The sequence below is a fragment of the Mustela lutreola genome, chromosome 4, assembly GCF_030435805.1.
Source record: "Mustela lutreola isolate mMusLut2 chromosome 4, mMusLut2.pri, whole genome shotgun sequence".
NCBI classification, from domain to species: domain Eukaryota; kingdom Metazoa; phylum Chordata; class Mammalia; order Carnivora; family Mustelidae; genus Mustela; species Mustela lutreola.
This window is the reverse complement of record NC_081293.1, coordinates 8,962,554-8,986,127: the sequence shown is the minus strand read 5'-3', so window position 1 is coordinate 8,986,127 and position 23,574 is coordinate 8,962,554. Positions and strand designations below refer to the sequence as shown.

At 53.4% G+C, this 23,574-nt stretch overlaps 1 protein-coding gene across 1 annotated transcript in view; it reads left to right on the top strand.

Moving 5' to 3' along the window:
- HTRA1 (HtrA serine peptidase 1) overlaps nucleotides 1-23,202 on the top strand; it is a 49,844-nt gene extending 26,642 nt beyond the window's left edge. Inside the window, exons 2-9 of the mRNA XM_059172954.1 lie at nucleotides 70-169; nucleotides 586-790; nucleotides 15,856-16,050; nucleotides 17,047-17,079; nucleotides 18,460-18,574; nucleotides 19,673-19,730; nucleotides 21,058-21,153; nucleotides 22,493-23,202. Of these exons, the coding sequence (XP_059028937.1) occupies nucleotides 70-169; nucleotides 586-790; nucleotides 15,856-16,050; nucleotides 17,047-17,079; nucleotides 18,460-18,574; nucleotides 19,673-19,730; nucleotides 21,058-21,153; nucleotides 22,493-22,661 (971 nt within the window). The 3' untranslated portion in view covers nucleotides 22,662-23,202. The remainder of the gene's footprint in view (nucleotides 1-69; nucleotides 170-585; nucleotides 791-15,855; nucleotides 16,051-17,046; nucleotides 17,080-18,459; nucleotides 18,575-19,672; nucleotides 19,731-21,057; nucleotides 21,154-22,492) is intronic.
- Nucleotides 23,203-23,574: the final 372 nt, after the last annotated feature.

Here is a 23,574-nt window from a genome sequence, read left to right as displayed (position 1 = left end):
ATGTCTTTCTCAGGAGCCACAGCACAGAGCACCGCGTCTTGATGTGTCCTGTCTTTGCTTTGTTCTCAGGCCCGGAGGACCCCAACAGTCTGCGCCATAAATACAACTTCATTGCCGACGTGGTGGAGAAGATCGCTCCTGCCGTGGTTCACATTGAGCTGTTTCGCAAGTAAAGAGGGCCTTCTTGTTTTCCCATGGCCTCTGAGGCTACCGCTGGAACGCGCTGCCATTAGCAAAGCATTAGGGCTGTTTCTGGGGCCCTTTGAAATGTCCAAGAGCCACCAAATATGTTCCTACGGGAAGATAACATTTCACCCTTAGTATGCTTTCCCCTTAGACTGTTTGAATATACCTTCTGACCCTTCTAGATCACTTAAGAACCTCTAGCTCTGAATAGAGTCCCTAAGAATATTTTGTAAGTGGAATTTTTGGATGCTTGCAAAAATCAGTAGCCTTCCGTTGTTTTGAAGGTTAAATAGACCCGGCATGTAAAGTAAATTCCTAGATGTGTGTTGCTGAATCAGTACGTTGAACAGTTGATCTGAAGGTGTTTGGGGCTTAACTGGGCCGTCCTCTGGGTTCTAGGCTTCCTTTTTCTAAGAGGGAGGTGCCGGTGGCCAGTGGGTCTGGCTTTATCGTGTCTGAAGATGGACTGATTGTGACAAACGCCCACGTGGTGACCAACAAGCATCGGGTCAAGGTTGAGCTGAAGAACGGTGCAACCTACGAAGCCAAAATCAAGGATGTGGATGAGAAAGCAGACATTGCACTTATCAAAATTGACCACGAGGTAAGTCCGCTCCCTGCCTGCAGACCCGAGTTTCCAGGTGGCCAAGCCTGAGAGAAGTTAGAGGTCCAGAGCACCCTGATTCCCGAGAACCAGTCAAGACTGGACCCCAAGAGGAGAGCATTTGGGAGATACTGAGTGTGGCTTCTGGTGAGGGAAAGCGGGGGGACCTGTGGAAGCATCTTTAAGAAGCAGGCTGTAAGATCAGAGTTTTAAAAATGGAAGCTTATATTTTTATAAAAGAAAGCAATAGTTTTATAAAGAAATTAGTAGGTAAGCAGTGAATATTGAGTCTCCCTTCCATTCCTGAGGCAACTCTTGTTCTTTTGTGTTCATTTTTATTCATTCATGTGTTTCACTGGGTTTGAAAACAAGCCATGTCTCCCAAATTGGGGTTTTTCGGGGTTACTGGATGTGTGTGTGTGCATGCGTGTGTGTGTGTGTGTGTGTGTGTGTGTGTGTAGGCTTTATCTGTGATTTGAGAGAGGGAGAAGGGAAGGGATGGGGGGAGGGAGAGAGAGAAGCCCAAGCAGACCCTCCACTGAGCAGAGAGCCAGTCGCAGGGCTCGATCCCACGACCCTGAGATCATGGCCCGAGCTGAAACCAAGAGTCGGACCCTTAACCCACTGAGCCATCTAGGCGCCCCTCTAGACGTGTTAACAATGCTCCCTTCTTCAAAAAGTTTTGGAAACCTTGAATTAAAGCAGAGCTAATGGATTTCTTTCTTGGAGACTTTCTCAGAACTTTTGATATGCTAATGTGCACAGCTCTCTCCCACGAAAGGGTGTACACCCCAGGTGATAAGCATCTGTGCTTGGAACCTTTTTTTTTTTTTTTTTTAAACTGAGACACAGTGAATTCAATCTGAGAAATGCTGTATTTGAAAATGGTTTGCTTTTTATTTAAACGTTCTCCTTGTAGTCATGTTTGCCCTGTTTGATTTGTGTAGTGAAGACTTCATACCTGAAATTAAATCCAGGTCCTACCAGACCATCAACAATTCCCACTTGTCGGTAGATGTCGGTAGGCAAGGTTTGGTTTGCAGTGAGGTCGCATTTTTTGGTTTCTTCATGTCCTTGTAATTTTCGGGACTTCCTGTGGAAGGAAGGAAGACTTCCGGTAGGCTGGAATCTTCTTGTGGGCCCAGGGAAAGATCCTAGACTGAGAGCCATGAGGGGTCTTTTGACCAGATCTTTACACACCTTCGCCTGGATGTGGACCGTGAAGGCAGACCACCGTAGGAGCCCACGGGCTGTTTTTTTCCTCTGTCTGCTCTTCATCAGGACAGCAACGGGCTCTGCGGTTGGTGTAGGAAACTGGCCTTCAGCAAGGTCTCAGTCAGATATTACTTCTATTAGGTAACTGTGGAATTTCTAGCAATAACTATCTTTGAAAATGTGTCTGTTGGTCATGACATAATCATAATAACTTCTGCTTGATGAGCTCCAACCGCCTGACCCAGCCTCTGCCTTCATTTGTAATGTCCACCTAATCAGCAAGACGGCTCTATCATCCGCATTTTATAGAGGACGAAATAGGGGCTCAGAGAGCTTAAGTAACCTGCCCGAAGTCACACAACTGTGCTGTGGGGAAATGAACCTGCCTCTGACCCTCAAGTCCCCAAGGCCATGGCCCTTACTGGATGGATGCAACCTGGCCTTTTGGTGGGATGGGCTGGCTGGACTTTAAATAGCTCCCTGGGAAGGCTGGTGCTTCTCTGTTTAGGAACCTGCCGCTAGGAAGTGTCCAGGATGTGGTAGTCTCACCGGAAGGAGGCTAGCCAGAATAGCACATCCTGTGGCCACACACAGGACTTTTCAGCTCCCCCCCATTCCGAGCCCCTGGAAGGCAGCCAGCAGTGGGGCTCTCTGCAGGCACGGCGCTGGCCCAGAATCTGCGTGAGCTGCTGCCACTGAGTAATTCTGTGTTTGGAATGCGTGGGCAGTAATGCGCCGCTGGCCAGGGGGGAGATTCTTTTCAGATTATGAGCCAAGGTGGAGACGGTCTTGGTGTCATCCCCGACATGTCCAGGCAGGGCAAGAAAGATCTCAGCGGACCATCTTGGCCGTGTTTCTGTCCCGGCCCTTGCTGCCCGCGGGAGGCCAGCCCTGTGCCGGCTGCATGGTATTTGAGGGTTGTTTCTAGCTCGAGAAAAAGATGCGTAACATTGAAAAGTTGAAGTAAATGTGGGTTTTCAAAAAGGAATCGGAAATGAATGGATATTAAATTGCAGACACCCACACAAGAGACTGGTTTCCACTGACTAAACTGCTTTTTTTTGCTGATAGTGGTTGGAAAGTGATGGGGGGTAGAGTAAAACCATCTCTTCCAGCTCTTTCCCTTTTGTTTGATGATTGATTATGAGGAGGGGGCGGAGGCTGGCTTGGAACGAGGCTCAGTTTGGAAGGAGCCTCTCCTCCCAGCAGATCTGAGTCCGCCTGAGCACAGGGACGAATAAACCGCAGGCTGGGGACGGGCTGTGCGCGCGCCTTGCGCTGGGTCACTCTCGGGAACAGCTAAGGACCAGAAACTGGGGGCGGTGGGGGACGACTCAGAGCAGCCGAAACAGAACCAACAAAATTGGGCCTGAGGATCGAAAATCATTCCAAATGCTGCCTTGCCGCATGAGGCTGTGACCCAGCCTCCCAGGCTGTTTTCTAATAACCCAAGGAAATTGATGGGACTGTCCACCACGTCCGCGAGCTCAGTGGCTAACTTGGTGGCTCCAGCCTGGGCGCGTTTCCTGCCCCCACTGTCGTGATTTCATTCGGAGGCTGTCCCTTACTTTAAGAGCTATTGTCCTTCCTGAGGGTGGTATTCTCAATACTTTTTTTTTTTTTTTTTTTAAGATTCTTTCTAAAATTTATTTTAGAAATAAAATTTAAGATTCTTTCTAAAATTTATTTTAGGAACAGGGTCTGACTCAGGGCTTGATCTCAGGACCCTGAGACGGTGACCTAAGCTGAAGTCAAGAGTCGGATGCTTAACTGACTAAGCCACCCAGGGGTCCCTTGATATTGTTAAGGAATAGAAATTACCCTGGACATCTGTTGTCATGCTTCCTCGTCATTCAGCACCTCCGTCTCCTGAGAACAGCAGCTAGCATTTACACTGGGGGCTACGTCTCCCCCACTGGACAGTCTTGGTGGGACCAGTAGTCATGGTGGCCCACCCTCCTGGGGCCAGGGGGTGGACACAGGACACAGGACCCCTGGATCCAGCTGGCCTTCCCCTCGGAGGCCTCACAAAACCTGCCTGAGCCCATGGGCGATGCTGGTAGAGCCCCTGCGGCTGAGCAGTCTCCCCTGCCCCGCCGGGGTGCTGGGTGCCCTTTCTGACCTGATCTGTCTACTTTTCTTTCCATTCTTGGAACTCCCCTCGTGTCTCCAGTGAACCCCCGCCCCCCCTTGGCCTGAGATTGCCAGCGACATGTCTGGGCTGGGGACCAAAGAACTCTGTTTTTGCTTCTCACTGCTGAGAAGACACATGTGCACTTACTTTCCCTGCTGAGTTTGGAGACGTCAGAGCTTTCAGAAGGAGGCTCGCCAGCGGAGCGGCCTAGTCTGTCCCCTTGTCCCCCACATCCCAAGTTGGGAGAAGAGGGTGCCCCCTGTAGGCCCATCCCCTCACCCACAGCCCGTTCTGTGCTCCTGCCCTAGGATTTGCACCTCCTCTTTCCTGGGGCTAGCCGCTGTGGGAAGAGGGGAGAGAATGCCAGTGCCAGGAAGCGGGGACAGTGTGCATGCAAACATTTTAATAGAAAGCAGCTTCGAGGGCAGACGAGTTCAGCTTCAGATACAAACTGTTTCCAAATGTGTTCAACATGACACGGGCCGTGTTTGCAGAACATTCAGAAATTTTATCCAAAGGCAGCATTTTGTCTGTGCAGTCCCCCCCCCCCCCCCAAGTAGTTCTCGAAGAGAGGGTGAGAGGGAGAGAGATAGAGAAGGACAGAGGGGGGTCAAAGGAGAGGGACTTGGTCTCTCTAGGCCGGACTCCAGGACAGAAGTACGGGCATGTGCTGAAGACGGTGAGCGGGGAAAGCCACGTTTGTTAGCGGGGTGCCCTAGCTGTGTCCCTGAGGAAGCACCAGCAGAAAAGCCTCTGCTTCCCTTGCTGAGTCCAGCTTTTGGACCCTGTGCTGTCTGCCCTTCACACACGTCCTCGGGGGCCCGGCCTGATGGGGCACCCCCGCACCCCTCTTCCCAGCCTCATCTCCCTCCTCCCCTCTCCCACTCTGCCTCGCCTCCCCTCCTCTCTGGCCTCCCGGCACCAGAGCTGCTCTCCTGGGGTCCAGGCCATGGCTCCCGGGCTGTGTCCCCACAGCTGTTCCAGAGCCGCCCTTCCCATCCTTCGGGTCCCGCCGGAAATTCTGCCCTGGACAGCCCTTCCCCCGGCTGCCCAGGGCAGCTCCCCACATCCCCACGCCGGACTGGACGGCCACTCTGAGGACGGTCGCATTTCACTCTTCACCACCAACCCCCATCTCCTTAGCCCAGTCCATGGTTGTCTTACTTGCTGATTTAGGTCTCTGGGCGCTGCTGGAGTGGGAGGGACACGCCGGCCTGACGCACTTGTCAGGTGGTCGCTGCGGGACAGCGGGGTCCCAGGACCGGCCCCAGCGCTCTCTGCTCAGGAGGAAGTGAGGCCCACGGCTCTGAGGCATGGCTGAGTGGGGAGGCCCGGGGCCCCTTCTCTGATGAGGGCCTGATGGCGCAGGGGGCCGGCCGCCACCCCACCTCCCCGGCCCACACTCTGCAGCCAGGCCTCATCCGATCCCCGGGGCCGCCCGCTTTGGACGGACACCCGGCCTCGCCCGGGCTCCGGCAGCCCTGTGGTCTCGGGCAATCGGAGTGCGGCCGAGGCAGGGAGGTTTCCTGTGGGCGCTCCCCCTGACGCCAGCAGGCAGGGAGACGTGTGCAGGCCGCCAGGTTGAGGCCTGTGAGGTATTTTTCTTCCCTCCCCACCCAGGCCTGCATCCGTCCCCGGCCACCTTCGGGCCGCCGGCCACCTACAGGCCAGAGCCGTTTGAAGTGGCTGAAGAGGAAGACTGCGGGCGGGGGGCTGCTCTGTTTACACAGGGTCCTCTTACTGCTGAGCCCGCTTCTGATCCCTGAAGCTCAGGACAGGGGTCGCTCGGGGCCGGGGGGCTGGGGGCGTGGTGGCCCTGGGCCTTCGAAGTGCAGGTGCCAGCAACTGCTCAGCGGGCTCTGTCTCCTCCAGGCCTGTGTCTCAAGGTCTGGCCCGGTGCGCCGTGACTCTGTCCCGAGTCCTCAGCGAGGAGGGTCCGGGTGGCCCCCGGGACGGTGGCGAGGGCGGGGGTGGGGCGGCGCTCGGCGTGACTCATGCCCGCCGCCGGCCCGTTCTCCTTAGACAACCTGATTGTCGGAAGCCGCTGACTCAGCCGCCGGAGCCGTCCAGGAGTGAATCAGATAACACAGAGGCCAGGCTGGGACGGCTTCGCATCTCCTGGAGTCCGTCCCGCAGCCTCGTAAAGCGACTGGGAGCCTGGGCTACCATGGCACTGCCGTAGTCACCCTCTAACTTCATTTCTGTGTTTTTCCATTTCGGATTCTTTTCCCCGCTGCCTCTGTGCGGGTCATCTGTGGTCTCGTGCTCTGGGTGCCGGAGCTTCGAGGGCTGCCCTTGAATTTGCTGCCGGCGCCCGGGCCCCTGTTGATGTTACAAGGCTTCTGTTACTATATTGATTTTTACCATTTTCAGGGCGTGGGAATCAATATTTCATCAGGGAATGTAAACCAGGCAGTGGAGCGGCGGCCCTCATTCCTCTGCGCGGCCTTTGTCCAGAGGCCGATGGGGACGTGGCCCCTTCTGCTGGGACTGCAGCTCCTTCTGGAATGTGGAAATGTTTCAGTTCCCCAAACTATCAAAACCGGAGCCCGTGTGTGTTCTCTGGCCTGGGTTCAAGAAGTTAGCTGATTGTTAAGGAAATTCTTTGGCTGTGTTTTTCTCTTAATATGGTAATGCCTTTTTTCACATTGGCGCTCTCTTGTCAGGGAATTAGGTTAAGACTCTTATTTATGGTTCTGACAAAGCGGTTCCCGGGTTGTTGGGACTGAACATGTAGGTGCTGCATCCGGAATGTCTCCCGTCTCCATCACTGAGCGGGGAGCGGGGACATACAGACATACACTGCTTCCGTTGGACAGTTTAGCGAGTACGTAACAATGCGGGAGAGTCCAGGGCTGGTCACCTGTGGCTTGCAGGCCACATCTGGCCCTCCATCTGTTTTTGTAAATAAAGTTTTATTGCGAAAGAGCCATGCCCGTGATTTAGAGTCTGTGGCTGCTTTTGTGCTGTATCAGCAGAGTGGAGTCGTTAGGATGGAGACCACATGGCCCATGAAGCTGAGAATACTTACTTTTGGGCCTTTCATAGATGAAGTTTGCCAACCCCAGTGTGAGACAATTAACACCTTGTCCTAGAGGAGCTGAGTGTGCTAGAGGCCAAATACGCTCATAAGACCCAAGCTCTAGGTGACCAAAGGGCAGAGCACAGAGAGGCTGAATTCACTTGCTCTGTCTCTTGGGGCTGGTGCATGTGTGCATGCGCGCACGTGTGTGTGTGCATGTGTGCATGTACATGTGCGTGTGCTCAAACTGTGTTTCTTTGCTGCTGCTGCTGCATCGCTTTTGGTGGATTAAGCAGAGAAGCTTTGTGTTTACTCATTTCTCTGCATTTTCAGTAGAATTCCAAGATGTTTTGAAAATGATTATCCAATTCCAAATCCAAAAGATCTTTTAAGGTCTCGGTGGTTCATTTTCTTCAGTTACTGTTTATTCATTCATGGATTCTATAAGGCTTTACTGAGCCTCTGTCTTGGGCAAACACCGTATTAGGCCCTGAGCACGTATCAGCCACGCACAAGAGCCACGTGACCCCGGGACGACAGGCAAGCGGGGGAAACAGAAAAAATGGGATATTAGCGTAACAAGTACAGAAAAGGAACAAACAGAAGAGGCAGGAGGCACGGAGGGCTGGGGAGGCCTCTGTAGGTAGTGTAGGCAGGAAGCTTATGTCTGGGGTGACAGGAAGGACAAGGAAGGACAGAGCCAACCTAGGGGAAGATTAGGGGGCAAGGCTGGACCCTGAATCAAGCGCAAACTTATTTCTCAGTGAGTTTATTAGAGCCCTTCAGAGCCCAAGCTACTGTTTCCGGTTATTAGCTGGTTTCTGTGCATATTGTCTACATTTCTTACTGGCCTTGTTCTTGGGGAATTCCTGGTCATATTCTGGAAAGCTCCAGTTTTTTATGTCAATCTCTTGAGAATCTGTAGGTGCAAAGGCTTTGTAATGAACTGCTCTTTTCATAGCAGTATAGATGCAATTTCGCAAATCTGGCTTCCTGCAATCACCATGGCCACCTTCTGTGGCGTGGGAGAAATAAGACATTCTGGTGAATTGAGAACTGATTATTTAATGCATTAATACATTAGCATTTAGTAATGCTTATCAAGTCACTCTTGTTATTTAAGGCACCAGAATCTGATAACAAGAGTGTGTGACTCATGGTATTTCCCTCTTCGCTTTGGCCACTGGGCAGCTCATAGAAACCATTGGTTTTGTGGTGAGAATATTCTCTATGACCCCATTTTATGCCACAAATATATGTTAATTAATTTAATATAATAGGCCTGTGTCACCGACCATCTCAACTGGGTGGTTGCTGTGCATTGTGCCCTGAATTGACCAGAAAGAGACCACTGCCCTTCCCTTCTGGAAGGCGCTTTTAACATCTGGCTTGTTCATTCTTTCCTTTTCCATTTTCATATTCACCAGTTTTTAAAAAACCAGTATTTATTGGCCAAAATCTCTTGGAGCAGCATCCATGAAGCTGAAGTCCGTGGATAAAAGTGGAGGGATCAGAGGGGCCGGTGTATACGAAAACCAGAGTGACTCTTGATGGAGACCATGGTTTGCCTCCTCCGGGTGCCACAGAATTTGTACAGTCACCGGCCGCTGGGCTTCCGCATAGAACTGTTGACATTTTGTGGTTTAAACAACAAGCGTAAGGGAGTTTTGAAGATGCTCGTGTTTCTGGTCACAGTTAGCTGGCAGGAGAAATATCACGGTGGGTTATGTAAACAGGGAGGACAAAGGTGGTCGTGTTTGCCTTTTCTCTTTCTGCTTGGACACGATCAGACTCTGTTCCTCTTTCTCTCTCCCCCGGACTCCCCACTTCTCCTGTCTCCCCACTTCTCCTGTCTCCCCCACAGCCCTCCGTGGAACAGCCTTAGATGCTGATGCCCAGCTTAGTCTGCTTTTCCGAGGGAAGCAAGCAGGTTCGAGAGCTCTGCTTCTTGCTGGGTATGGGGGATGTGCTATTTTCTCCATCACATATTTTTAAAAGAAAATGAAAGGTTAGCATAACTGTTTCCAGAAAGCACGTTGAATCACTCGGTTGAGTCCCTGCCAACTGCTGCAACATTAGCCTTTGAAGCAAGCTTCAAGCGACACCCAGGACCAGCCTGGAAGCCCCGGGCCCTTGAAAATGGGCCTGCTGGGTGGCTGGCGGAGGCCGTGGCTCCTGCAGATTCGGCAGCAGAAAATATTTTTGTAACAGGAGTACTTTATACTTTCCAAGGAAGAAAAAGAAGTAGTTCACTTGCCTCATTAGGCTAAAAAAAAATTTTTTTTTTCCTTTAGCTTTATTAGTTTGTTTCATCGTCCTTCTCTGCAAGCTTTGGGGAAGGAGGGAGCACTGGAGTGGGGACTCAAGGCCTATTAGGCCAAACCAGTGTGGCCAGAAGCTGCAAGACTGATGGGCCTTCGCTGTTAGAGCCTCTCTAGCCGACTCCTGGCTGAGCCGGCATCTGGAGAATTCCAAGAGTCCCCTCTCCGCTTGTGGCCCGAGCTTGCAGGCTCATCTGACTCCACTGGGGGGTTGTATGAAAAGAGATCTATTAAGGACTGTGGTGCCTCTTCTGATCTCACCAATTTAACCATCGTCTGCTAATAGGTTTTTTGGAAATCATCCAGGTCTTTTGGAAAGGACCTTAATTGTCGGAGCTGAGATGACCTTGGACATCACCATCCTCAATAATCTTATTTTAGAAGTGGTAAAACCAGGACTCAAAGAAGCCAATCAAATGGCCCAAGGTCATGGCATGATCTACTACAAGGCAAAGTCCAAGCCCAGCTGTCCTGCTGCCTGGGATGTGGTGCTCTTGGGGTCTGCAGGGGCTGAAGTGGCATATATGGTTGTGCCTGGGTGCATGTGTGTGTGTGTGCACATGTGTGTGTATGCGTATGCGTGTGCATATGGTATGTGTGTGACTTTGTCTGAGTCGTCTCTTCTGCACCAGCCTTGGCTGCTACTGGAGAAGAAGCCTGAAGCAGGCCATCACCCGGGGACCTTACTCAGCACACACCCAAATTTTCTTCCTGAGGGGCTCCAGGGCTTGTGATTCACTTTCAGCGTGAGTCCGGGTCCCATGCAGAGTCCTCGAAGCAGGTGGTACCGCACAGGCCTGCCTCTAGCCCCAGTCTGGGCTTCTCTGAGGATAATTCAGGCTCCCAGCATCGGAGAAGCAACACGGCCCAGGCCCTCACCCTGGGGACTCGTGAACTCGGCGTCCTCTGGCTGGTTTCCGTGCTGGTTGTCCTTCGACTCCCCAACTACCCTGTTGTGTGTCATCTCTGCTGCCCTCACCTGCCGCTGTGCAAAGGTCCTGTGCTCTGAGCATCCGGACAGCGAGCAGGGGAGGCTGGAGAGGACACCTGGGTGGGGGCATGGGGAGGACTCTAGTCCTGGTACTGCCACCACCTAACTGGGGGAACGTGAGCAGCAGAACAGGCCGGAGGATTGGTCCCACGGAGCAGCCGGCTCTAACAGCAGAGGAAATCAGAGCAGGAGGCCCGTAGGGCACATGGACGAAGGGTGGGTTTGGCCAGGCTCTGCTTGGATCACTTGTGTCGTGCACTGATGAACACAAAATTTCTTCACTGTTACTTTTTTTTTTTCCTTAAAAATTCACTTATTTATTTTAGTGAGAATACTGGGTCATTGGAATAATAACACTCAGGCCATTACCAGTTTTTTTTAGAACCTGACATGGGGCTTGATCCCATGACCTGAGATCATAACCTGAGCTAAAATCAAACATGGGACAGCCAACTGACTGTGCCACCCAGGCACCCCTTGTGACCGTTACGGTTTTCCGATGAGGATTTTTCCTCTTGCTCCCATCTCTACCCCATAAAAACCTGCATGAAGGAGCATCTACTTATCAGAGCCCTTCCCAAACACAGTTAGGTATTAGGATTGCTGCTCTAAAATGAACCACTTTGCCCCAAGCTTTGGTGGCCGCTGGTGGCCGCTGCTCTGCAGCCTTCACCCACAGCAGACTGCTGGTACAGCCCTGGTCCGTCCACTCATTCCTAACACAGCCGAATCCTGGGGAGGGTAAGGCCATCGTGGGGGCCATGTTCCCCTTGCCAAAGAATGGTTGGGGGTAGCCTTATGACTACTTGCTGGCCGATGACCCAGGAGGAAGAAGGTGCTAGGCCCCACATTCTTTGCTCTTCGAAAGAGACTCATAGGGGAGAAGATATCCTTTCCTGCCACTGGGCATAGTCCTGTCTTTATATAACGCCCGGAATGGAGGTGGCTTAAGTTGATCCCACCTAAGGAAAGATGTCCACGAGTCTTTGATGTGACTGGCCCTCGCACAACCCTGCCCTTGAACAGCTGGACGTTTATTCCCTTTGAGTTGGGTTTTCAGTTACTTGCAGCTAAAAACGCCCTCATTATACACCCAAATCATTTTTAGTTCTGATCTCTATTTAGTTCTTACGGAACATTCTGGACTGAGCTGACCATGGCAATGGAGATTGGGACTTTGTCTCTTTTTACTACCATGTGACTCCAACCCATCAGACAGTAGGCCTAGAGGCACAGATGGATTGATTGATCTTCTCTGTGTTCACTGGGCCCGGCTTGTCAGAGACACTCAGTGGATGCTTGTCGAGAAAGTTCTCTTTCATGTTGGTGGTGTTTCACGGGAGCGGAGCTGCCAGGCCTGCTGGTTGTTTGTTGTAATTAAATGAATGGGAGAACCTTCTTTAATCACACTGTGCACCATCCTCTTCCAAGTTTTCGCATTAAATCTACCGCACAATTAGCATCCTGCCTATGGGTAGTACGTAGTCATTTAACACAGACGTGGTAAGTCTGGAGTCCGCACCCAGGACTTCTGACACCTCCCGTCCTCCCCTGGGCGAAGTCTTCCTCCACCGGCCCGGGTGGTAGTGGGCTGGAAACCCAGGGGATGGGGGAGTCATGTTTTCTTAAAGCCGCTCTCTGCGGTGGTGGCGTTAGTGAGGCCCCTCGCAGAGAGCCACCCCTGCTCTCGTCGGCATGAGCGTGGCCTTGAAAACGAGCAGCACAACGGAAACATCTCGGAGGACTTGGACCAGTCTCGAGCCCCATGCTCTCCATTGTGGAGCCTTGGGGATTTCCTGTGGGCATTTACGAGCTCTCCCAGCCCACCGCCATGGTGTGCACACGTGGTTCACGTTGTCAGGCCCCCGGTGGTTCGAGAGGCTGACGTGGGAGTGGGATCCGCTCACCCCCTTGCTTCCTGCCACGTGGAGGAGAGATGTCTGGGTTTGCCTTACGGGCGTGCTGCGAGCCAGGCTCCACCGAGATGCTGGGGTGTGGGAAGTGGCTGTCAGGAGAGGGGCGCTTCACAAGGAGACTCGGCCAGAGTGTCTGCTCCGCGAGCCTTGGGGCGCCTCTGATGTGGGTGGCGTGGGGACCAGCCTTCGGACAGCGCTGCGGAGGGGAGCCGGGAGTGCGCGGACCCGTGTTCCCCATCCGGAGGTCAAGCGCGAGACCTGTCTGCGTTTCGTCTCCCCCAGACCCCCCGCAGAGCTCGTGTCTAGACAGCTATGGAGTCGGATGCTCAGTTACCGAGTAGGAGTCTGGCCAGCAGAGGCGTAGCTGCGTTGAGCAGACAGAGCCGGGGTGAGGACTGAAACCCAGAGGAGCCCCACTCCGACCTGGGGCAGCCGGAGGGCCTGATGCTCGTGGGGCCGGCAGCCCCTGTGCGGAGCAGGGAGGCAGATGGCCTCGAGGAGACCTGGCGGCTTCCTGGAGAGCTCTAAGTTTGGCCTGACCCACACGACCATCCCATGTCACCCCCTTGCAAGGGTTTCTGCCGACAGTTGGGTTCCAGGTTAACACGTACCTGGAGTGCAGGTCGGCCCGTGAGGAGGCCTGTTCTCTTCTCTAGCCAGGCTGCTCCTTAGCTGGGAGGGGTCGCCCTGTCTCGGAGTCCCGGTCTTCACGTCTGTAAAATGGGGAACACTTGCCCTAACGCCCACCCTCCCCACCCCCACCTCCGGTCGGCCATGAAAGGCTTTGCCCGCCGGAGGCGAAAGGCGCCTTCCTTTCACATCCACCAAGTTTTCCTATTAAAAGCCCCGCCCCCTTGGGATCTGTCCACTTGCTTATTTCTGTCTCCGATCGTCCTTCATGATGTAGGGGATGCTTGAGGGAATAAAACTTATGCGAGGCAGATCTGATGTTGCCCATGGGGTCCATCGGTGCACATCTGACTGGCCACTTGGGACCCAGACATCCCCTATTTTGTTTAAGTGAGAACTGGTTTTTGGGGAGACTCCCTGGTGTCCACCTGTCCAGGCCCATGTAGTCCCTTGAGTGTGACACCTTCACAGTGGTCTGGGGGTCCCGACCGCTCCCCAATGAGCGCAGCAGAGCTGCTCGCGGGCTCCGGGGACTCTCCCCTCAGCGGGGTGTCGCTCCTCCGTCCTCACAGCTTCCGTGTTTGCCTCCCTGCCTCGTCCGCGGGGCCTGAGCTCAGACTTGGGAAAGAAGAGCTCTGGGGGTGCTGTCTTGAGGCCCCCCTGCTTCTGAACTCCGAGAACCAGGAGCCTGCTCTGCACCTTCCCAGGGTAGGCGAGGACTAATTAGGATCTCCACAGCCCTACCCCACGGGACTTTCTGATGTGGTTCCCAGATTGCGGCTGAGCTGATGTGGGCTGGGTCCACCTCTCTGTTTGAACTTGATCTCTTGCCTTGAAGTTGGTGAAAAGCCAGACATACCCAGCCCCAGGAGTCTTTCTTGCCATGTCCCTCTGCCCAGCCCTGAAGGAGCAGCTGGGTCCCCAGTAGGCCTCCCCCAGACTGGCTTGGTGCACATCACGGGCCCCCCTCGCCCACCCGCTGTGACTGTTGGATGAAATCATTGCTGGCAGGGGTGGCTGGCATGGGCCCAGGGTAAACAGGCCGAGCTGAGCTCGCCAGCGTGCCGCTGGACGCCGAAGAGCTCAGGGAGTGTGGAGCGGCAGGCCTGCCCCTTCCAGAGCAGCACGGGCACTGTGACCTCAGGTGACCCCAGGGGTCACTGTTAGGGTAGCCCGGTGCCGCCAGCCTTTTCCTGGGTGGAAGGCTGGGTGACACGGGCTAGCTTGTGGGAGTTTAGTGGGTGGGGTTCCCTCACTAGGTCTGCACAGATCTCCAAGGCAGCAACAATCACCATCACTTCTGGGACGCTTACCTGTCCCACTGACAGGATGCGTCACACGAGCCAGGCGATATTCAAGGGCTGTTGGGGTCTTGTCACCTCCTTCTCACAACCAACTCATGAGAGCGGTGTGCCGTGCGTGGTAGTCCCATTTTCCAGATGCGAATACTGAGACCCGAGTGGTTGTAAACTCGGGCCAGGATCTAATCAGGCAGCCTGGCCGGGGGTCTGTGCTCTTCACAGCTCTCCTGGGCCCCTCGCTGGCTGTGCTCTGAGAGGCGTTCCTTCTCAAAGCCAGTCTTAGATCCCTTCTTCAACGTTCCTTCCTCCACGCACTTTCTGGCCCAGTACCTTTCTTATTTGGAGTGGGGAGGGGTCTTTGTGGCACAGTGCTGTGGAGCCGATGGGTCTGGGCTCAGGGTCCCAGTCCCAGGTGCGAGTCTCTGCTCTGTCTCAAGTCACCCAGTCTCTTGGAGCCTTAATTTTTTCATCTGTGAAACGGGCCCAGTGATCACCTCACCTCACCTCATCTGCTCTCAGGGTGTCTGCTCTATCCCTCTCAGGGCAGCTGCGAAAGTAACGGCTCATTTCGACTCACCCCACCTTCCTGCCCCGCCCCCCACCTCTTCCTTTCTTTTTTGAGGTGGACAAACAGGAGGACTGGAAGTGCTATTTGCAGGAGGTCAGGGCCTCCTGGGCCTGGGCCTGGTTGTTGGGGGGCAGCTGCTCCTCTTGTTGGGGAACAAAGGCGAGAGGAACTCGGGAGGTTTGCTTGGCTCTGGAAGGAAAGGAAGGGGAGGGCCTCAGGCCTTCCTCATGGATGCCCCAGCCCCGGCCGCTCCAGCTGGCTAGATCCGGTCTGAAGACTGGTGTGGAGCCTCTGACTGTGCCTGGCCTCCGAGGGCATCGGGGAAGGGGCTTGTTGGATTAGTGAGTTCACTAGGGCCAAGGAGCAGAGGTGGTTCATGGAGGGTCTTTTCAGGCGAGGGGAGAGCCTACATCTTGGGTCTTGGTGCTAGTGGAGAGGTGCGGGGGGGTTCGATGCCTGTCACCCCGATGCCCCCTCTGCCTGTCACCAGAATTGCCCTGTACTCAGTGTGGAGCCTCACCCAGTGGGGACTGTGCAGTTCCCGCCCTCAGGGCCTCTGGCTCCACAGGACTCTGGACAGATGTGCCTCTGATAGTGGGAACTGATCCTTTGCACCCTGGGGGGTGTGAGCTCAGGATCCCTCCACGCATCTTCACTCTCTAAGACGGCCGTAGGCAGCCGGGCCCCGAATCCAGACTGTGTCTCCTAGTCTCAAGGTTTCATTAAGTCTGTGCTGATAGCTTCAAGATGTGTGACCCCGAGACGGCCTCGCGTGACCTTCTGTGTTTTCCTTGGCCCCGCGACAGCTTGCAACATGCTGGTGGCAGTGGGTGGGAGGGGCCGTGTGGCCTCGGCCTGGAAGGGATGGCGGGCCTGACCTCGCTTTCCCGCAATGCCTGTCGCCGCCGCGTGGCACGTCGGTCCTTGCTGTTCACTGACCGCAGCGACGCCCACCTTGTGGTTCCAGGGACGGCTGCCGGTCCTGCTGCTTGGCCGCTCCTCTGAGCTGAGGCCAGGAGAGTTCGTGGTCGCCATCGGAAGCCCGTTTTCCCTTCAAAACACAGTCACCACCGGGATCGTCAGTACCACCCAGCGAGGCGGCAAAGAGCTGGGGCTCCGGAACTCGGACATGGACTACATCCAGACGGACGCCATCATCAACGTGAGCCCTGCGGGGTCGGGCCGGGCGCTCGGGAAGCCGGGCTTGGGGACCAGGGGTGGAGTCAGGGCGCTCCAGGTGCCGGGCAGGGAGTTCCCGTGGAACCCCTAGAGCAGATGAGGCCGAGGGGCCGTCCTCAGCCTTTGCCATCCCCAGGGGCTCCTGTGAAGGGGCCTTCAGATACGCCAAGGTCCGTAGCCCAGAGGAGCTTCCATCCCATGGCAGAGGCCACGGCTCCTCTGCTTCTAGGCCCTTTGGCGGAGCTGCTTTCGAGGCTTTGTGCAGAAGGGATGCTCATGCAGGCACAGACACTGCTGCCCCTCCCCCCGGCCCCCCCAGGTGTTCGCTCTGCCTTGGGGCACGGTCTGAGCCTTAGGCTCTTACTGACCGATGTCTAAGGAGGCCGGGCTTTGCTCCACACCGTCTCATCAACGGGATCTTTTTTAAAGTCACCTTTTTTTCCCTTCGGCAGTTATCTTACGGGGTAGGTGTTTCTAAAGAGTAATGCTCCACCCCCCACATCTGTTTAATAGATAAGACGAAACGCATTTTACGCACTTGCTGCCTCGAGTAGGTTTTATTCCCAAACTTTCCTGCGATCTGCATGAAGTCATGGAAAAAGAACAAACCGTGCAGGTTTCCAGCCCCGGCAGCGAAGCAGGGGTCGCAGAGCTGGGAGGTGGTGAAGTCTGGAAATCCTTGAGCCAGTTGGCAGCCGGGCTGTCGCCAAGAGAAGGAAGTAGTGCCGGGCGCTGTCGGGAGGTCAGAGTTGGCCTCTGGGCTTCGGAGCCGCACCCCCCCCCCCCAAAAAAAAAACATCTCATTTATAGCACATCTGAAACTCCCTGAAAAATTTTAAGATCCCTTTTTTCAGCAAAATATTAGGTTGACAGCAACAAATCTGAGAAAACCTGAACCCAGGGGCATGCCAGGCAGGGAAATACTTTGGAATATGTAAAGATAGGAACTCATAACCTTTTAATTTTTGCTTAATTTCAGTATGGAAACTCAGGAGGCCCATTAGTAAACCTGGTAAGGCCTTTTTTTTTTTTTCTTTTAAAATACTTGTATATGCTATTTTTTTTTTTTTTTTTTTTGCTTTCTTTTCAGACTTGAACTTGCCAAAGCACATTATCTAATTCTTTTAAAGTGAAATCTGTGAATGTACTCTATCTTTGCAAATTACCCTTCTTATCTTTTCTGAAAAGAGCAAGGCCCCTGGAGTCTGCCTGAGGACACGCTCCTGTTTCAGGGTTATAAATCAGGGCGGTGGAATTCAGGTCCTATCCGGGAGTAGCGGGAGCAGGAGGCCTTTATTTTGAAGGTGTCAGCACTTCCGGCCTGTTATAGAAAGTCGTGGCCTCAGAGGAGGTCTCCAGGCCGCTGCAGGAGCTGGCTTGGCTCCTCCACAGTCTTTGTCTTGGCCAGAGGCCCTCCCTCAAGACCTGGCTGGAATGAGGAGTTACACCCCCTGATTCCCCCCCGCCCTTCGCGCTCCTCACCCCCCCCCCCCCGCCAGATGTCACTTCTGTCTGTATTTAAATACATATGCATCAGAAGGGAAGCCTGAGAATCTGTCCCGAGTGAGGTCCGCACAGTTCAGGGGTCACCCAGCTCTATTCTCAAGTCCCTCAACGAAATTGAGGCCGTCTTTAGCAAAGCCCAAGGCAGCAGTGCCTCCTGGAAGGTTCTGGATGTTGGGGACCAAATTCCCAGGGCTCGCAGGAGGTACCAGGAAGGGACTGATGCTCCCTAGGCAGTTTGCCCTTCTCAGCCTGCGCCGAACAAACCATGTAACAGGAGGGTTAAAATGATGGTTGACCAGCGTGAAGGGAGTCTGTGCCTTCGTGAGTAGTGTTCACTGAACCTGTGAGTCTGTCTTGAACCGAAGCCTGTCCCCGCAGACTGGCTTGCTCGGGGATTTCAGGCTGGTCTGCGACACACAGAGGAGGGGAGGGGTGCGTACCCCGCAGCCCCGGCAGCACCCATGGCTGCTCCTGCCATTTTCCTGGGAACTCTAAGCGCTAAGGTTGTCCTCGGTGCTGTGGGCAGAGGCCTGTTAAGATCACTGAAAACGGAAGAAGCAGGAGGGTGTAGACAGCCACCTGAAGGACTCTGAGACCTGCTCCCTGTGGAAGGAGTGGAGGGGCACCTTGAAACTACCTGCTTCAGGCTGCTTTTACGGCATGGCGGTCCCCGGGGACTGAGCCTACTGTGTGTCAGGTCTCCCCTTGCTAAGGGTGGGTCCTGCTGCCCGCGTGATGCCTCCCCGCTCCGGCGCTGGGGAACCCCCCCCCCCACTACCCCCCTCAACTCATTCAGGAGCTCAGAGACTTCCTTCACACTGACGACCTCTTCATCTTCTGCTAAACCTTGGTGCATTCAGAAGGCTGTTTCCATCTCGCTCTTCAGGACGGCGAAGTGATTGGGATTAACACTCTGAAGGTGACCGCCGGCATCTCCTTCGCAATCCCATCTGATAAGATTAAGAAGTTCCTCACTGAGTCCCACGACCGGCAGGCCAAAGGTAAAACACAGCTCTTCCTGCCGTGGAAGATTCCGACGGGGGAGGCCACACACCTGAACATGAGTCAAGGCTTTCAGATCGGAAAGGGAGATGGGGTGCACGGTGTTAGGCCCCTGGTATTGGGTCACAGGTGTCGGACCCTTGACTGTGAACCTTTCATATGGTTTAGTCTAACACGTACCAGGTGGGATTGGAGGTGATTTCTAGACATCGTTTTACTTCATTTAGTTCCTTTGCCCTGTCAGGTGGAAAGTATCGGTCCCATTTCTCTGATGAGGACACTGAGATTCAGGGAGATCATTCATGCCCCAAACGGCTATCGATCCATCTGCTTGGGGTGAGGCTGGGGGTCCCATGGCTCCGCGGGGGCCTGTGTGATATTCACCTTCTGCCGGCGGGAGGAGGAAGGATGGCAGCAGACAAACGGGCCAGATTTCAGAAACCAGTGATGTTTTCCTGCAAGTGAAGCAGGTGGCGAGCTGGGGAGTGACGGGGTTGTGGGGCTAGCATTCCAGACCCAGGAGTCACAGCCTCAAGGCCCCTCTCCCCCCGGGTGGGTCTTGTGTCTGGTGTGCGGGAACGTGCTGAGCTGCACAGACGGATGTGGAAAGCGGTCAGCCGGGGTCACAGTGGCCAAAGTGAAGGCCTTAGGGCACATGTCCACATGTGCGACAGGGAACAGACAAGTTCGTGGTCTGGTGGATGTCTTTGAGAAGCGTGTCTCGTGGTGGGTGGACACTGCCGGAGGGGCTGGGTGGGAGCTGTGGGACCGGGGACGGGGCTCTCCCAGCCATGCACACCAGCGTGGGATGGATTTTTAGGAGGGATTTTAGGAGGGATTTTTAGGAGGGATAGAACCCTCATCAGATGTCAGGACAAGGACAGAGGAATCAGGTTCTCAGCCCTTCACAGAAAGGACAGGACTTTCCCAGGTCCCGCGGCAGGTGGGGTTCTGAACAAGATACGAGCCACAGCCTCAGTGTACCCCGATGGGCCCAACTTTACACTGTCAACTGAGGGATGGACTCTTGTAGCTCCTGGTGTCCCCAGGACAATGGCCCCCTGAGCTGACCTCTTGTCCTTTTGCTGCCACACCAGGCAAAGCCATTACCAAGAAGAAGTATATCGGCATCCGAATGACGTCACTCACATCCAGGTGGGTAAGCAGAACTTCGTGTCTCTGTCTTAGATTCGAATAAACCTGAACTTTGGAAGGCTCCCACTGGCCCCTTGACAGAGAAACCTTATGCTGCCTTAAGCATCTCAGTTTCTGGTTAAAATTAAGAAATTTTAACCGGCACTTGGGTGGCTCAGTCAGTTCAGCATTTGCCTGTGGCACAGGTCATGATCCCAGAGTCGTGGAATGGAGCCCTGCATCGGGTTCCTTGCTTGGGGGTAGTCTGCTTCTCCCTTTCCTGCTTCCCCTCCCCGCTGCTCTCGTGCTCTCTCTCAGATAAATAAAGTCTTCAAAAAATAAAACAAATAAATAAAATTGAGAAACATCAGGAAAGAGAGGAAGGGCCATGAACCTAGGCCTCTGGTTTTATCCTTCGTTGTGTGTGTGTGTGTGTGTGTTTGGAGTGGCTCCTTCTTTCTAGAAGATTCTGCCCTCCTTTTTGAAGGCAGCCCTGAACAGTGGGGCGTGTTGGTCACTTTCCCTCATGCCTTACTTTCACCACTTGTTCTGTTGAAACTCACATTCCAGGAGTGCCCCAAGCACCTCCTCCAGCCCAGAGCGCCCTGCCGTTCCTAAGCCTTGCCGCCTGTGGGCTGCGGCTACCGGAATGTCGGGTCAGGCCTCGATGACGGATGGGCTTGTTTTCCCCGAGCTAGTGGAAGGTGCGGCGTGTGGCTGCCCGCCTCGTAGCTTACCGGTGTTTTAACCTTGGTGAAAAAGTCCGGTATCATCACATGAGTCCTGGTGACTAAGGGCATGATTGAAAGGCTTATAGGTCATGTCAGCAAAGAGTAGAACATATTAACATATAACATAGGTGTTACTATATTCATTATCAATTACTTTATTATTAATCAGTTGTGACTATATTACTGTGATTTAGATGCATATTAAATTTTTGGCCCTCTTGAATATACACTGAACTGCCAAGACTAAAATGTGAATCAGTTACTTGTCTTGGAACCGAGGGAGATGGAGGTAAGGAGAAGGAATCTAGGCCCTGGCGTCTGGCTTCCTGAGTTCTTCTCCCAGCTCTGCTACTTCCTGGCTTATGACCTTGGGAATGACTTGACCTCTGTGCCTCAGTTTCCCCTGCTCTAAGACAAGGATAACAGTGCAGGCATTTGGGTGTGTGGCGAGGGCCAGGTGACTGAATGTGTGTCAAGGCAATTAAAAGCAGAATCAAAGCTCCTGGAGGCATTTTCTGTTCGAATCCGGGACAGGAGGAGAAGCTGGGTGAGAGTCTCAGCGGAGCGAGTCCCCTTGTTCACTTAATGTTGAAGTCAGTGTGTTTCCTCCCAAGCAGCAAAGCCAAAGAGTTGAAGGACCGCCACCGAGACTTCCCAGATGTGCTTTCAGGAGCGTATATCATTGAAGTCATTCCTGATACCCCAGCAGAAGCGTGAGTTAGAATTATCTTCCCTTTCCCTGATGTCCTTGTGATTCTTGTGGATCGTGGGGAGGAGGCTGTGTTCTTTTCACATCGGCTCAGGTGGATGTGGAGATCCCTGATGACATGGTTGGACACCCTTGGCAGTCTCATCAGCCAGGCCTTCTCACCTCCTTCAGCTCAGGACTCAACAGCAAAAGGGTGCTTCCTGTCTTCAAAAGTCCTCACTTCAGGAGGAGTCATTCAGGTGGAAAGAGTGATTATCAAACTCTTCATGGATCTCTGGGGCAGGCCTGGCTGGAGATAGAGGGTTTAAGGAGCTGTGTCCCTGATAACTTGGACAGTGGTCCCATTCTAGGCCCCCAGATGGACATATCTCCTCCCAAAGAAGCCTTCTGTAATTCTGTCTGTTGTCAGTCAGGCCATACCTGTCCACACCTCCAGAAAATAACCCAGGTAACATCCAAGGAACACGGAAGGAAGGAGCTCAACCAGCAGCCGTGTTTGTTACCTCGACTGACATACTGTGCCGAGAGGAGAGCCAGACCAGGGACCTGCAGACTCTTCCCTGGAGTCTGGGTCCGGCCCACCGCCCGCTATAATTTTATATGACCAGGGGCTAAGAATAGCCTTTCATTTTTGAACAGTTGAAAAAATTTTAAATAAGAGTAGTTTTTTATGATATATAAAAATGATATGAAATTGACATTTCAGTGTCCATAACTGAAGTTGACTGGAGTCCAGCCAGTAAACGGGGCCATGCTCAATAGTCCTACACAGCCCATAGTGGGCTGAGTTGTGAAGGATGCCCTACGGCCTGCAAAGCCCCAAATATTTCCTATCTGGCCCTTAAAGTTTGCTGGTCCTGGGCTAGACCATCAAGGACCATAATAGCTTATTAGACACTCCTATATGAGAGCGGAAGTTACGGCCATAATAACACAAAGGAAGGCCTCATAATAGAACCATTCTACCTGCTCCTCTGGGACCTGCCCTCTGAGTTGTGACACCTGTTACAGGCAGGCTGGCCACAGTCATGGTCCACGGTAGGTGATACATGGCACATCCTTGACTCCTTTGGGGTCAGTCTGTCATCTGACCATACCAGTTCTGGGAAGGATTTCTGCACTGGACATGTTGGATGACTTGGCCTAAAACTCTCAAAGGAAATAGTACAATCCATTGGCATTTCGAGCCTCCCCGCATAAGTTAACTACGTTATCCCACTGATTGGCCCTGGGGATTCTAGGTTCTAAGCTGTGTCTCTGTCTACATCCAGTCGAGAACCTCCCAGGGCAGTTAGACCAGGAGGCATGGAAGCATTAAATGTGTGTTTCCCTTTGTGTTGCAGAGGTGGGCTCAAGGAAAATGATATCATCATCAGCATCAACGGACAGTCTGTGGTCTCTGCCAGTGATGTCAGCGATGTCATTAAAAAGGAAAACACCCTGAACATGGTTGTCCGCAGGGGCAATGAAGACATCATGATCACCGTGATCCCTGAAGAAATCGACCCATAGGTGGAGGCATGAGCTGGCTTTCATGTTTCTCTCAAAGACTCTCCAGTGGACGACACATGATGACTCTGGGCTGGTGGCACGGGACAGCCAGGACTTTGGACCACCATGTTGCTTGTCCAGCAGAAACACCTGGCCAACAGAATCCTTCTTGATAGTTTGCCGGCAAAACAAATGTAATGTAGATCCGCAGGCAGAAGCTCGCCCTTCTGTATCCTATGTATGCTTTTCCTCGCCAGCTTGGACTGTTCCTGCTTAGACAGTCAACAATTGTCTCTTCCTTTTACCGAGTCATCATCTTAGTCTGACTAAGGCAGTCGGTAGAGCGCATAGATGGAGGAAGGTCCCATGGGAGCCAGGATGGGTCTGGGCACGTTTATGCTTTTCCTCCCAGTTGGCACCCAGAGGAGGCTGAGGCCGGAGACCATGGGTGGGTGAACGTTGGCTTTCAAAATGGCCAGAGTTGCCGCTTTTAGGAAGCTCTTCAGAATGGGGAGCACAATGACTTTGAGTTTGAGCTATTAAAATACTTCTTCATACTCTGCTTCCTGGTGTGCTTCTTTCCCCTTTCCCTGAGAATAGCTTGTCGCCACCTTTTGAAATGATTAGAAGGTCAGCAGCAGTTCCTCATTAAGCCACAGTGTCGGTGCGGGGTTAAGCCTAAGGACTTACCAGTTGTTTCAAAATCATCACGTGGGGTTTTACCAGTGCTCGTAACTACTGTACTCGCCCATTCTGGCTTCATACAATAGGGTTTGCATCTGGAACTTTACAAACTGAAGAGAGTGTGTTGACCCCATACATCATGCAGTCAGTCAACAAAGATTTCCTGACCCTCGGTTCTGTGCCAGACCTGGTGCTGAGACTAGAAGGGTCAGTGCAGGACAGGATGGAGCCAGGCCCTCTGTGACCCAAG